Source organism: Acanthisitta chloris, unplaced genomic scaffold, assembly GCF_000695815.1.
Source record: "Acanthisitta chloris isolate BGI_N310 unplaced genomic scaffold, ASM69581v1 scaffold18722, whole genome shotgun sequence".
Classification (NCBI taxonomy): Eukaryota; Metazoa; Chordata; class Aves; order Passeriformes; family Acanthisittidae; genus Acanthisitta; species Acanthisitta chloris.
The window spans coordinates 1-15,419 of record NW_008662384.1 but is presented as its reverse complement, the minus strand read 5'-3'; the positions used below and the strand labels follow the sequence as shown (position 1 = coordinate 15,419).

General features: G+C 37.6%; 1 protein-coding gene across 1 annotated transcript; it reads right to left on the bottom strand.

The window, feature by feature from the left end:
• Positions 1-3,077: 3,077 nt before the first annotated feature.
• On the bottom strand, positions 3,078-13,898 carry LOC103798330 (activated RNA polymerase II transcriptional coactivator p15-like). The gene is made up of 4 exons (XM_009070584.1): positions 13,827-13,898; positions 12,677-12,796; positions 6,100-6,208; positions 3,078-3,549 (listed from the first exon to the last, which is right to left on the bottom strand). The coding sequence occupies exons 1-4, from the start codon at positions 13,896-13,898 to the stop codon at positions 3,470-3,472; spliced, it is 381 nt and encodes a 126-aa protein (XP_009068832.1). The 3' UTR covers positions 3,078-3,469.
• Positions 13,899-15,419: the final 1,521 nt, after the last annotated feature.

Below are 15,419 nucleotides of genomic sequence, written 5' to 3'. Positions count from 1 at the left end.
CAGATATCAGGGTGGTTGAAATCCTCCATGATGCCCAGGAGGTCTCTCCTTTCTGTCTGTAGAGGGCTTCATCCACTCCTGATCAGGTGGCCTGCAGCAGACCTCCATTATAACATCCCCTGTCCCTGTCCTCCACTTAATCTTGACCCACAAGCTTTCAGGTGGCTCCTTGTCCTTCCCCAGGCAGAGTTCCATACTCTCCAGTTGGACATTGACATAGAGGGCTACACCCCCTTCTTGTCTCCCTAGCCTGTCTTTCATGAAAAGCCTAAAACTTTCCATTCCAGTGCTCCAGTCACAGGAGCCATCCCACCATGTCTCCATGATGCCAATGATATCATACCCACACAGGTGTGTGCACATCTCTAATTCTTTAACTTTACTTGAAACATGTCAACAATGGATAAGTTAAAAAATGGGTGGAATTATCTGACATAATGGTTAAATTAGATAATATATATTTGATTTGATAAAGTTACCTTTCCTTAACCTTCAATACCCATTTGTATTGAATTATAAAGTCTACAGCACAGGAACAGTCTGGGTATGGCACTTAGGAGAATAGGACTTCCACACATTCGCAATATAAAAAATTATATTAAAATACTCAAAAATTAAACAAATAGTAAATCCTGTTTACACATACTTTTTTTAAAAAAACACATTAATCTTAACCTCAAATTGGAAAATTACTTATGAACCAATAAGTTGCATAGTCACTACATAGCCTTGAAATGTAAATTTTCATGAAGCTGTTTCAAATCCATATATACAGGTCCAAAGGAGGGCCACGAAGATGATTAGAGGGATGGAACACTTCTCTTATGAGGAAAGGCTCTTATTGCAGCCTTTCAGTACTTAAAGGGAGCCTATAAAAAAGATGGGGACAAACATTTTAGCAGGGCCTGTTGCAATAGGACAGGGGTTAACGGTTTTAAACTAAGAGGGTAGATTCAGACTAGAATTCTTTTATGATTAGGGTGGTAAGACACAGGAATACGTTGCCCAGAAAGGTGGTACATACCCCATCCCTGGAAACATTCGAGGTCAGACTGGATGGTGCAGATCTAGTAGATGTCATCCCTACTTATTGCAGGACTAGATGACCTTTAAAGGTCCCTTTTGACCAAGAAGCCCCTCATCTGGGGCAGCATCTAGTCTAATAGAGCTTCCACTCTTTTTTGACACTGTCCCACATGACATCCTTGTCTCTAAACTGGAGACATGGATTTGATGTGTGGACCACATGGTGGACAAAGAACTGGCTGGTTCACATGCAGAGAGTTGTGGCCAGCGGCTCATTTTCCACGTGGAGGCCATTGATGAGTAGTGTCCCTCAGGGGTCAGTGCTGGGGCCGATATTGTTCAACATCTTTGTCGGTAACATGAACAGTGGGATTGAGTGCAACCTCAGCATGTTCGCTGATGACACCAAGCTATGTGGGGCAGTCGACATGCTGGAGGGAAGGGATGCCATCCAGAGGGACCTTGACACACCTGAGAAGTGGGCCAATGCAAACTTCATGAAGTTCAACAAAATGAAGTGCAAGGTCCTACATCTGGGACATGGCAATCTCAGGCACACCTGCAGGTTGTGTGGGGAAGTAATTGACACCAGCAATGAGTAGAAGAGTTGGGAGTGACAGTGGATGAGAAGCTCACAATGAGCCAGCAGTGTGTGCTAGCAGCCCAGAAAGCCAATCAAATTCTGGGCTGCATCAAAAGGAGTGTGGCGAGCAGGTCAAAAGAGGTGATTCTCCCCCTCTGCTCTCGTGAGACCCCACCTGGAATACTGCGTGCAGTTCCGGTGCCCTCAACATAAGTAGTACACGGAACTGTTGGATCAAGTCCAGAAGAGGCCACAAAGTTGATAAGAAGACTGGAGGATCTCCCCTATGAAGACAGGCTGAGGAAGTTGGGGCTGTTCAGCCTGGAGAAGAAAAGACTGCATGGAGACCTCATAGCAACTTTTCAGTATCTGAAGAGGGCCTACAAGGGAGGTGGAGAGGGACTCTTTGTTAGGAACTGCAATGACAGGACAAGGGGTAATGGGTTCCAACTGAAGGAGGGAAAGTTCAGGTTAGATACTGGAAAAAAAGTTTTTATCGTAAGGGTTGTGGAACACTGCAACAGGTTGCCCAGGCAAGTGGTGGCTGCCCCAGCCCTGGCGGTGTTCAAAGCCAGGCTGGATGAGGCCTTGAGCATCCTGGTCTAGTGGGGATATGTCCCTGCCCATGGCAGTGTGGTCAGGACTAGATGATTGATAAGATCCATTCCAACCCCTAAAATTCTATAATTCTATGATTCCCCATGGCAGAAGCCTGTCTTACCAGAATAACACACTGGTAGACAAGTAAAGTTCACTAGAGTCATGATCTACTATGTACCACTATTCCACTGTAAGGACTAAGTACCTTCTGTATGAAACATAAAACAGTTGTGCACATGTAAGCCACACAAGGTAAGCCAAGTTAAATGATTTGGGCAGGCAGTGTGGACAGGGCAGAAGCATGATGGCCAGATGTCTTGGCTGAAGGAATTTGAACTCTGTTTGCTTAATCTATGTTATGGCGTAGTTTAAGCATCATTGTTTACACAATACTTGGAAACCAACAAAAACCCTATAAAGACAGGTTAACTGTTCTTTTCTATAGACCAACTAGTCAGTATGTGTTCAAGAAAACATTACCCAACCAATAATCATGTTTGGAGCTTTAAAATACTATCTTACTCTGAGGTATATGTCTATTACTGTAGAAGTTGATGCATCACATTCAAAATCTAGGATCTAAGAATAAAGGCTAATGGTATTTTCTAAGTCAAGCAAGCTATAGAAAAACGAGAAGAAACAGTGTGTGGCTTGCTTTCAAGTGTCATTGTTTAGCATAACACTTCATACAAGTAATGCAAAAAAGTTTATATACTCAGGATTGTTTATATCTGAATAGATACAGTAAAATAGCAAATAGAGTATTTAAAGTTATCTAAAAAAACGTGTTTTACCAGGTTTTCGCTGTTTGCATCAAGCCTTAAAGATGAAAGCTGTTGAGGCAATACCAAAGAGCATGAAATAAAAGAAAAAAATTAAAATGGAGACATTTTAAGAAATCTCCTCAGAAAACAAATTCACATTAACAGTTAACTGAACTAAAACTAAAATTAAAGCTATTAGGCAGCCTTACCAGCACCTTCAATCAAAAGGCCATAAACATCCATGCTTTACATATTATATTTGATTTATTTTATACCATGAGGTGAAAGCAACACATTTCCTTTTTAGTAAAGTATACACAAATAGCCTCACTCAGAATACACTTTTAATGCACATAAAGTATTCACCTTACAAATCATTCTGCAATCCAAATATACAAGCTATGCTTGGAAAACAATATTTTAGAAAACAAATGCCAATGTAAAAAGACCACTTAAAACAACTAAAATGAGAAAAGGTTTCTGTATAGCTCTGTATTTACAGTTTTCTTACTGCATCATCAATATCAGAAATCTGTTCCTTCAGCTGGTTCCACTGCTCTGGATTTAAAGAAATACCTGAAATACATTAAAAATAAATACTTAGGACCAAAAAAAATTGTAGCACAGGATCTTGCATAATTACTGTCAAGACTGGTTTCATACACAAAGTGTATGTCAGGACTATTAATTACCTACCTCAAGTGTAACAACCATCTCTGTTACAAAGAAACTACTTATTTGGAACACTTCAATTTAACTTTGGACCTTAGCTTACCTTCTTAAAAAGAAAATGAGTGCAGTATAACAAATTCATTCACAAGTGTTAGGCTAAACAAAGAAATACAGCCCTGGCCTTGGTAGAAAGCAACACAAAAGAAATGTAGGAAGTCCACTCTATTCCTGTTGGCTCCTAAAAGTCCTCTGTGGACTGAACTTCTATGTACTTTTAAAGTGTTATATGTTTAGGGTTTTTTTCCTCCAGTTTCTTAAAGCACTGTGAATAACAAACTGTAAGTAACATTTTTGAGAGACTATTACCACTCCCTAGCCCTCACAAACCAACATGCAAGTTATTTTTCCACTTCAAGTTTACTATAGCTTCTAGTGACATTCAATCACTAATTATTCAGCACCCCACAAACCACTGCCTCAGTTCTAAATTCATACTTCCTCAAGTTCAAGTCTAGGTACATGTTTCCTTTGTGCTTTAGTCTCCTCATTCTTCCTCTAAAATCTCTATGCCAATACAGACTCACAGGGCTACCTCTCATACTCTCTCTAGCAAGGCTCTTGTAGTATTTAACTTCTACTCTCCCCCCTCAGTGATCAGGCTTCCCTCAGCACTTTCTCCCTGTAGGTGGAGCAGGACCTGAAAACAAGTGAAATTTTTAATTCCATTTCTGGGGATCTTTTTTTTTTCCTTCTATCATCACTGTCTTATCAGAGCAGTAAGCAGTCTGCACAGAGCTATTTTAAGCGGTTTTCCACCAGTCTTTAGAGGGCAGGTTTTTTTTGAAAACAGGTCAGGTGTGATAACCATTATTAGGGGACCAAATATCATCAAGATGCCCCTGAACAACACAAGATAAACTGCATGCAGTTCAGTCCTGCTGTTGAATACAATCTAATATAACAACTCTAAACAGCTGGATTCTTTTTTCTATATTTTATTATACAATTTCAACTGTTCATACTATTTTTAGGATAGCTAGATATGGGGCTCATAAGTGCATCAATGTAACATTAGACTTGCATACTGTATCAATTATTAATTTTATCCTAATGAAGTTCATATTCTTTTACCACATTGATAAGTATTTCTATCTATACCATGTAATTTTTGTCACTGGGCATACCTCATCAAGTTTCATTGTAGTTTATCACTCAAACTGCATATACTTTTTATTTCCACCTCAAAACACAACAGCTTAAAGTCCTAAGAAGTTGGGGTAATCTTTTTTTTTCAGGTAGCAGCAACACATCTAAACCAAGAAATTTTCCTGTATAGTACCAGTATACCTGTTCATACAAACCTATTCTCAGTGGTTGTTTAAGAGATGCTGTAAACATTTCTTGAGCTTTCCAAATGTCTACTTGCTCCTGAACACACTAGGAAAATGTAACAAACCTTATGCTAATAAATGTCTTCAATATCCAGGATATTTCATACTTATCTCTTTTCTTGGCACAATAAGAAAAATTACTGAAAATAAGCTTTTCGAACAGAAGTAATGTGACATTAGAAACAGCACTACTACTGCAACTATCCTTGCATCCCCATCTTGCAGGTGACAAAATTCTGAAAACAGTTCAGTGAAGACATGCCATAAAAAAGTAGATATGGGAGTAGCAGTTTAAGGTACAATGGCTTATGCTGTGTTGCAGATTAGAAGCACAGTACCTAAAACTTGAACACTTGAGGTATTTTCACCTGAACTAAAATCTTGAAATATTTTTTTACAAAATTAGCCACACCTCAATATAAAGTTTTATAGAAACTGAAGAACATTGTTTTAAAGAAATTAAAATCTTATTACAAATTAATAACCCAAATATTTTCAGTGACTTTTGAAATAAGAAATCCAATTGCAATAAAAGCAAGAAGTGGAGTAAAGTTAATCAATGGGAAAATGTATGGCTATGTATATAACTCCCATACCAAATTTGCTTGTATTCGATGCCTTGTTTTCCAATAAATTATAGGGAAACCATTTAGGAAAACAGATTCAGACCAATGAAACCACTTTGCTTTTGTTTATAATCTACAGATAAAACTAATCATTTGTTAAAATAGAAATCATTAATAAGTAAAAATATTACTCTAAAAATGCCATGTAGCAACAAAGTACAGAAATCTGACACACAAAGTTCTCCAGCAAACTGAAGACAATGATTTAATACAAAATAACATGAAGCAGAACAAGATTCAGACCAATGAAACCACTTTGCTTTTGTTTATAATCTACAGATAAAACTAATCATTTGTTAAAATAGAAATCATTAATAAGTAAAAATATTACTCTAAAAATGCCATGTAGCAACAAAGTACAGAAATCTGACACACAAAGTTCTCCAGCAAACTGAAGACAATGATTTAATACAAAATAACATGAAGCAGAACAATACCTTTTCTGCCAGGCTTCATTTTCTGGATCCGATCCACCCAATATTCTCTAATATCAATTAAGACTTTTCCTTTAAAGTCACGAACACTGACATACCTCATTTTGCCAATCTGACAAAACACATATAAAGATATCTTTTAGATATTTTACATATTACAGCAATCCCTTTTCCCAGCAGTATCAGACATGGACACGTGACATTGCACACTGCAGCTTATTTTATACACCAGTAAAACAACTAAATCAAGAGCTTAATCCAGAGCAGTCAGTAGGCATATAAGTAATGACAATATAAATATATGAACAACTTAAAACCAGTTGAGCATTCAATGCTCAATGCAAGAGTGGTTCTCTATAAAAAATACCTGTATTCTTAACAAGCTTACATCTTTACGAAACCCACTAATGTATTGTTTTGTGAAATAAAGTTCTGCCTCTATTATATAACCATCTTTGTTAGTAGCAGTTGTAAACAAATGGGGAAGAAGGAGCTCTACTCCTAAATCTAATTTTTAGTCCATTCCATATGTACAAAAACCAAATTATTCACATGAGAGAGGCCCAATTTCTAACTGGTGTCCCCCCCCCTTTTTTCCTTTTTCTTTTTTAAAACACAGTAAATACAGATGGAAATAGAAGTAAGCCACCAAATGCCCCATGCCTGCTTCCACCAGTTCATTGGGGCACTTTATTGGAACTGTGGTTAAAAGACTACCAGATGTTCCGAAAAAAACCTCATCCAAATACTTTAATTTTACCAGCACATAGCACAGTATGAAATTACTTTGAAATATCATAATTTCGCACCACAGTGGCTTAACTGAATTTGAGAATCAGAAATTTGATAATAAAAACACAGTCAATTCATGCAAGAAATTCTTAGTATTCTCTATGCACCTTCTGGATACATTTTATGAAGAAAGAACACATTATAAAGTAAACAATTTTTAAAATAGAATATTCCTTCCTGATAAAACATTAGTTTCAGTTTTCAGCTTCCTTAATTTATGCATCTTGCACTTTGACATAATTTAACAGGGGAAAAAACACATCTTATTAGCATTAAGTCTGACCAGAAAGCATGAACAACTATCCAATCAACTAAAACCATCCAGATGTTTAAGTCATACAAGTTCTTATTTCACAAAATACATATAAACAAATATGCTTTCTGTTTGCTTAAAGTAATTTTTCTCCTTATGCAGATCATGCTAAAATTTATTTTTAAACAATTGGGATGTCTTTAGATAGCATAAGCCTGAAGCAGTTGTTTTTCTACTTTAAAATGAACAAGTTCATAAGATAGTATTTTGTGATTGATTTATGAAATACTTTCACAGCACTACAAATTTAACATTCAAAAATAAGGTATTATGTCATGGTAGCCAAGTTCTTTCAGACCAAACTTGGTACCATGTCCAAGTCCATCAGCACTGCTGGAAAAGCATATCCTAAACAGCATTGAACAACATTTCTTTTTTTTTACCTTATAATGCTTCAGTAACTTTTAAGGCCACCTATAAACCAGCTTCAAGCAGTAGTACTCCGTAACGGGTTTTTTTCCAGGCCTATAAAAGGCTATTAGTCCACTGCCAAGTAACTCCAGATTTAATCTAAGAAATAAAATCTGATACAATACAGCAGAATATAGCTGCAAATACAGTAAAAAGGTTTAGGATTTGACTATTAAAAATAAGGCTACATGCCTTAATTCAACTACAGTAAGGTGAGAAGCAATAATACAAAGTACACATCATTTATTCAGTCAGTAAGTCTACCTTAAATGTAAACAGTTCCATATGAAAATGATAAAATTAAGTTAGGCTTTACACCCCTGAAGTAGAGTTAACTTTCTTCACAATGGGTAGTATGGGGCTTTGTTTCGGATTTGTGCAGGGAACAGGGTTGATAATGTAGAGATGTTTTTGTTATTGTTGAGCAGAGCTTACATAGAGCCAAGGCCTGTTCTGCTTTCTGTACTGCCATGCTGGCAATGAAGCTGGGGGTGTGTGGGAGACTGGGAGGAGATACAGTCAGGACAGGTGACCCAAACTGACCAAAGGGATATTCCATACCATATGACATCATGCTCAGTATGTAAAGTGGGAGAAAGAAGGAGGAAGGGGGGGATGTTTGGTATTTGTCTTCCCAAGGAAGTGTTATGCTCTCCTGGAGATAGCTGAGCACCTCCTGCCCATGGGAAGCAGTGAATTAATTCCTTGATTTACTTTCCTTGTGTGTGCAGCTTTTGCTTTCTCTGTTAAACTGTCTGTATCTCAACCCATGATTTTACCCTGCTTTTACCTTTCTGATTCTCTCCCCCATCCCATTGGTGGGGGAGCGTGGGAGTGGCTACGTGGTTCTTGGTTGCTGGCTGGGGTTAAACCACAACAACCCCACTGCCTAGATTTCAGCTGAATGCTCATGTTAAATTTTGAATGTTTAGTTAAACTCTATGCAAAACAGTTGCCACTGCTAAAAAGTTTTAAATAGGCTTCTAAAGTACAGTTTCAAAATCTCAAATAGACCTAGATTTTGGCTAAATAAACGGTTGTTTCCTGAAGTTGTTACATGCAATTCTGGCATTGAGCCATTTCTGACCAATTCTTTTTTCACATAGCAGCTGATAGACCTAGAATAATTTCACTCATCTAAGACACCTTTGTATCTCTGTAACAACATTAATGTTCCAAGGGTTGCACTGATTTATATCAGGGTACCTACTGCAGTTCAACCTTCATAAAAAAGTTCATATGCTGGTGCTACTTAAATGCAAAAGAAATTTCCAAATGCTACGAGTGAATGTGAAGAGGTTATGATGAATGTAGCCAATCCGAAGACACAAACTATGCTGGTTTGGACTGGAGCAGAGCTAACTTCCTTCACAGTGGCTAGTATGGGGCTGTGCTTTGGATTTGTGCCTAACACAGATGATGTTTTTGTTATTGCTGAGCAGTGCTTACACAGAGCCAAGGCCTTTGCTGCTTTTTGTACTGCAGCGCTAGCAAGGAAGTTGGGGGTGCATGGGAGGAGATGAACCCAGAACAGGTGACTCAAACTGACATTCCATACCATATGACATCATGCTCAGTATATAAAGTGGGAGGAAGGAGGAAGAAGGAGGGGACATCTGGAGTGATGACATTTGTCTTCCTGAGTAACTAACACATGATGGAGCCCTGCTCTCCTGGAGATGGCTTAACACCTGCCTGCCCACGGGAAGCAGTAAATTAATTCCTTCTTTGGCTGCATGGTGCTTGGTTACTGGCTGGAGTTAAGCCACAACAGCTTTATATTAAATATCAAAGCTCCTTTGATATATTATTCTACTAAATTAAGCACAAGACATTAAAAACATCCTTTCCAGGTTTCCATTTCTTAGAATAAAATGCACTGAACTGTGTCTAGGTTTGTTTCACAGCTATGCAACTGACTTCCTGTGTGAGTTTCAGCAACCACCTTCTTTCCAGTTTGCCTTGATTAAACTGCATATGCACTGTAGAAGTAAAAACCGAAAAAAAAGCATCCTTCTTTCTTATCTGATAACTATATATATACCATTAGAAGTAGCACAATAAAATAATATAAACTTCTAGAATAGACAGCCCTGCAAACAGCAGAGATCTGCAACACAGCAAATTGGTTTAACATATTAATTCCGAAACTTAGGTGGTCACCGATGCATTTCACAATCATATTCCAGAGCATCACAAACATGTAGTATCTACTTAATTATCTATTTCAGGAGCCTATGATAGGTAAAGACGTTATACTGGGAAACTGAAGAATTTATTTCTCACTAGTCAAAAAGCAAATTGGACCCTAACTTAAATAAATAAAGGGGAGGGGGGCACACACAACAACCAAACTACTTTTGAAGTAACAATTTCTATGAAATGCCCAATCCTGTAATCTGGTTCCACTCTGGATAGTCGTTAATACTGTAACTCAACAGCATTAACAAACCTAATCCAAATCAGGCATAGGTAGATGACAGGATTTGTCAAACTAACCAAGGCACATGATGCAGAACTCACATTGGCTCAAAGCCACAGATAGGAATGTAATGTAACATAATAATACTTGTCCTTAGGGCCTCTAGTAATAGATCACAAATGGGACTAAGGTAAATTTCCATACCCCAAATGCACTAAAATCCTTTAACAAATTCTAAGGTATACTAGGCTACCTATAAAACCTAAAAAGACCAAGACATGTAAATAAACACACTTGGTCTCTTATACTTAATCCCTCCTTCTTACAATTATTTTATACTTCATAATTAGTTTCAAGAATACCATTACACTGTTAGTTTCAAACAAAAATAAAAGTGTAGATCTTTATGAAAATGCTAAATCTTCTGAATACAGAAGTTCAATATTAAGGGAAGCTGTATACTTTAAGAACACACCCCAAAGGTGTAGAACAGCAAACCACTAAGTTTCATGTCTGCTGCTATCATTCCCCCACAAAATTTGAATGCTACAGAATTCCTAACTATCCTATGAATGTTTTACAGCCTCATTTCCATCAACTGAAGACACACTTTCAAGTTATACTGCAAAATCACTTGCACAAAGATCATTTTACTACCATGGGGCAGCAGAAAGGAGAGATTATAGCACTACTAATAGTCCTAGAACAAACAAAACAATACCTAAAAAATGAACACACAATTAGATCTTCCAGCATGATCTCATGGGTAGAGAAGAGAGAAGGGGAGCATCCTCTGACCTACAGTGCTATTTCTACACCAAAACAGTTGCATCTTAGCTAGCACACATAAGCTGATGTTGCATGAAAAAAAGAAACAAAACCAAAACCCCCACACAACACAACAAGCAATCTAAAAAACTTCTGTTGTTGATTAACTAAAAGGCAGGCAGAGACTAAGGAACACTGATGGTTTAGGTCAAGGTGATACTGAAATATCTTTTTCAATAATACAGAATAGTTAACACTGGAAGAATTCTGCTCTTATCAGAGTAATAAGTGTCCCCTACTGTCTGTTTTTAGCAAATTTTTATCATCTTGGGCCAAAAAAAAGGTTGAAAGAAATCAGAGCACACAAATACTTTTGCTTTTATTTGAAAGTTTTTTGTTTTGGTTTGTTTGGTTATGGTGGTTTGTTATGTTGTTTTGGGTTTTTTCTTTTCTCATTTTTTTTTCCTCCATTGGGAGAGCATTAAAATTAACTGTTTCCCCCAAAAGCTGCAATTTCTGAACCTATTACAAAAAAACCCAAAACATATAGGCTTTATGCTATGTTTGAGTTCTAATTGCAGTTTACCTCATTAGGTGCAGAAGATACTATCTCATTTTTCTTACATGGATAAAAGCATGAACAGAACTAAAAATATTATATTCTTTCTTCAACAGAGAAATCCAGGCAGTTATGCCCAGTGTCTTAAATTGAAGCTCTCCCTCCAGCTATACATAAAGAGTAAAGTGAGAATTACAGAATCAGGTAGGTTGGAGAGGACCAGAGTGGGTCATCTAGTCCAATTTCCCTGCTCAAGCAGGGCCATCCTAGAGCATGTGGCATATAACTGCATTCAGACAGTTCTTGCCTATCTCCAGTGAGGGAGAATCCATGACCTCTCTGGGCAATCTGTTCCAGTGTGCAGTCACTCACACAGTAAAGTTGTTCTTCCTTGTATTCAGGTGGAACTTCCTGTGCATAAGTTTCTGCCCATTACCTCATTTTATTGGTTTGAATTGATACAGGTCTTCTCTCTAGATTCACACACACACACATATTATTTTGCACAGCTACAGCCCAAAACAATTTCTTTTGCCTTACTCAGTGTTGGAACCATCTTATTAGGCACCTCTCCCATACCCTTTCACAAACTTAAGAATCAAAGTCTCCAAGAATTTAAGTTCCTTTCTCATCCCCTGTTCCTTTCAAGACAGCTCATCACGGACATTTAATCTTGATTCACACCCCTAAATCAGGTAATTCTGAGCTACGCATATTCTTGCACAGCTTTCAGCATGCATTGCTTCCTCAGCTAATCCCAGGATATGCAATACCCTGAACTTGCAAATGTTTCTTGCTACTGAAAAAGGTACATTCATCCTATTTTGACAACGTCAAAAATTCCAATATTTTTCCGTGTTCAGTGAGAAAAACCTGCATCACAAAGGAACAAACAAAACTTATTCAAAGACACTGTCTTATAAGACAGAAGCCAAGTTTCCCCGACCTAGTTAAATAGGAATTAAGAGTCCATATTTTGAGTTTTTAAGAACTTTTCTTTCAAGAACCACAATTAAAAACCATTTCCATGTAGAAACTGTCCTGATCTAATATTTACAAAGAAAATGACTACCCAGAGAATTACCATGGGAAAAGACATGAGGGTTGGAATTAATTGCCACAACTGATTCTTTTACTCTACCTGACAATGCTTTTTCCCAGCATCTCATCTGCATGCTAGCATCGTAATCTCCTTCAGCCAAGACTTCAGGAGACCAAGCACTATGCTATCATGATATTCAGATAGTCTGAATTTATACTGATTATGATATAAATGGTTACCTTAAGCAGGCTCTAAGAGAGTCATCAATTTTACCTGAAACATATTCTCATCTCTGTTACTGCTTTGCTTAGAAGAAGCTGCACCTTTTGAACTTTCACCAGTCTTTTGTTTCTTTACAGGCTTTTCTGGAACTACTTGCTTTTTCTGCTTTGCCTTGGAGCAAGAATAAAAAAAGAAATTCATGAACCACAACTCATTTTAAAAGTTATAAAAAATGTTTGTTAGAGGTCAGACTACTAATATGCAATATACATTATCACCTTCCTCCTGTGAAGGCAGGAATCCAATACTGTACATTTAGACTGAAACTTTTAAAAAAAATAAATCTTCAAATTAGTCTATTTCTGTTCTCAGTGAAGCTTACCATAATAATTTGGCTTTAAAAAGAAATTAATCAGATCAAAGTACATTACAAAAAGCCTACTCTCTTTGTGCAGTAATACTATCAGTTTTAATTAAAATCTTAAAAGTCTGATAGACATTGCACTTTCCTTTCCAGAGAGTGCAATGAAAAACGTGGAACAGCTAACAAATCAGCTAAAAGAAAAGAAAATAAAAGTAGATAAGAATGAAGAAAGGATCTGAAAAATCAAATCCAGGAGAAGAAAATTTCTTTTTTTAAGTCCAATCTCTGCTCATAGCATGACAAATTAAACAGGTTTTAAAAACATTCAGGTGAAATCACCTGTCAGACAGATTACTTTGCTAGCAGATGCTACAGAATTACTATTTCTACTAATGGTTATACAGTAATCATGCCCGCTCTAAAGAAACAGTAATACAAAGATGCCACAAATTATTCTCACCTGCTAGAATCATATTGTAGATAACCTCTTTTAAAGACAAACCGCTCCAAAAAATATGGGAGGTTGTCATAGAAAAAAAGCAGCAAAGAATTCCAGGAAGCCTGTGGCTAAATATACCATACAGAAAAACCTGAAGCAAAATGCAACTTAAGAAAAAAGTTTACTTCAAAGCAACAAGTATCTACTCAAACTGTAATCTTGGGGGGGTTGGGGGGTGGGTTTTGGTTTAGGGTTGGGAGGGGTGTTTTGGGTTTAAGTGTCTGATAAATCATATGGAATGACATGCATTTTGTGACATAATGTTCAGCTAATTCCTTAACTCCAGGCCTGAAACATAAGAGTTATTATGGTAGTTATAAACTGCATATAATGTTCACCTTTTTGTCAACTTCACTATCTGAATCACTCGCAGATGAGCTTGAAGACACAAGTTCCTTTGACTTAGGCATTCTAGGAAGAGAAAGATAACATGAGAACACTATACAATGAATATGCCCCATTACGGCTAGAAAGCCATCTTCAAACCTGTTTGTAAAGGCTCATCTTATTCAAAACCTTCATGAAGACTTTCCTGCATTTTCATAGAAGCTTTAATACACATTGTAGATGTGTTCTCAAACATCCTTTCCTCTTATAGCTCTTCCCCTTTCTGCTGCAACTGCATTAAATGCAGTGGGTTTTATTCTGAACTGCTTACAAAGAGACAATTTTTCACCTGTTTCATATATCTCTAGGTATGGTGGAAACCATAATGAAAAAAACCCAACAGTACAAAACTGTTTTTCAGTAGAATTCTCAACATTACATTCATAAAAATAAATTATTAAGGCCCTAGCACTATATATACTCTTACATGGGCATTTTGCCTAATTGAAATTGTGAGTAACAGGTGCTTAGTTGTTATACAGAAAGCTAAAGTTCCCATCATTAATAAAAAAGTCTGAAAATATCTCACAGAGAACTACAGTACTCCAATTAATATTTCCAGTGCAGCTTTACCACATCAATCACTAGAATCTATTCATTTACTAGACAAGTGGAGACATTCAGCTTTCCTTGAATGCATGCTGCCAGGTGTGCTTCTATGTCTCTCTAGTATGCAAATGTGATTAGACACAGCAGTTGAACATCTTGCCTGCTACTAAAATTTCTAACAAATAAATAGCTCATTTGTGATTTCAGAATAAAAATAAGCATTGCAGAGGGGAAAAAACCATATAAAATGAACTTTCTAGGAAAGGCTAACAAAATATTAAAGAAACATACCTCAGGAAAGGTATACAGAATAGCAGTGGTTTTAAATTGGCAATGAAATAAACCATGCGCAAAGGAAAAAACCGAGTCTGAATAATGCTAATGGATCAATGCGGTCCTAAAGTAGAGTAAATTCTGTTGTAATAGTTTGGAGCACAACGATGGAAGCTGTAGCACAGAAAATTAAACACGGCATGGGAAACATACATAAATCACGCTGCAGGATGGAGGCAGAGAAGAGCTGGAATGGGATAATGCAAAAATAAGCACAGCAATGACATGAAATCGGGAAGCCGAACAAGAAAAGCCTGATACGCGGGGGGCGGGGGTCCTGCAAAGGATAACTCTAGAATCCGCGTCAGGAAGATAGTAACAATATGGAGTAAAGTTGGGGAGTAAACTGAAGGAAAAAGAAATAGGGGGTAGTGGATTCCCCTCGAGAGAAACTAGCAGGCAGAGCATGAGGAGGCAACGAAGCACCGGGGAGAGCAAGGGTGGAATGAGACGGGACAAGCTAAGACAAGGGAAAGGCGGATGAGAAAGATATGGCACACCGGAAAGGCGAAGGTCAGCCGCCATTTTCCTCCGTCTTTTCTACGGTTCGCGTTACCCCCCAGGGAAAAGGAGCGAGAGCCCGGTAGGGGGGCGCGGGCAAAAACACCCAGGTCCTCCCTGAGCAGGGTGGCAGCAAGAGAGATGCATATTACCGGCGGTGA

Excerpts from the sequence above, each read along its gene's own strand:
- LOC103798330 (XM_009070584.1), bottom strand. The coding sequence starts at position 13,898 with ATGCCTAAGTCAAAGGAACTTGTGTCTTCAAGCTCATCTGCGAGTGAT. Across the intron at positions 12,797-13,826 it reads ATAGTGAAGTTGACAAAAAG|GCAAAGCAGAAAAAGCAAGT; the intron begins GTGAACATTATA and ends TCTTGCTCCAAG. Across the intron at positions 6,209-12,676 it reads GAGATGAGAATATGTTTCAG|ATTGGCAAAATGAGGTATGT; the intron begins GTAAAATTGATG and ends GTGTTTTGTCAG.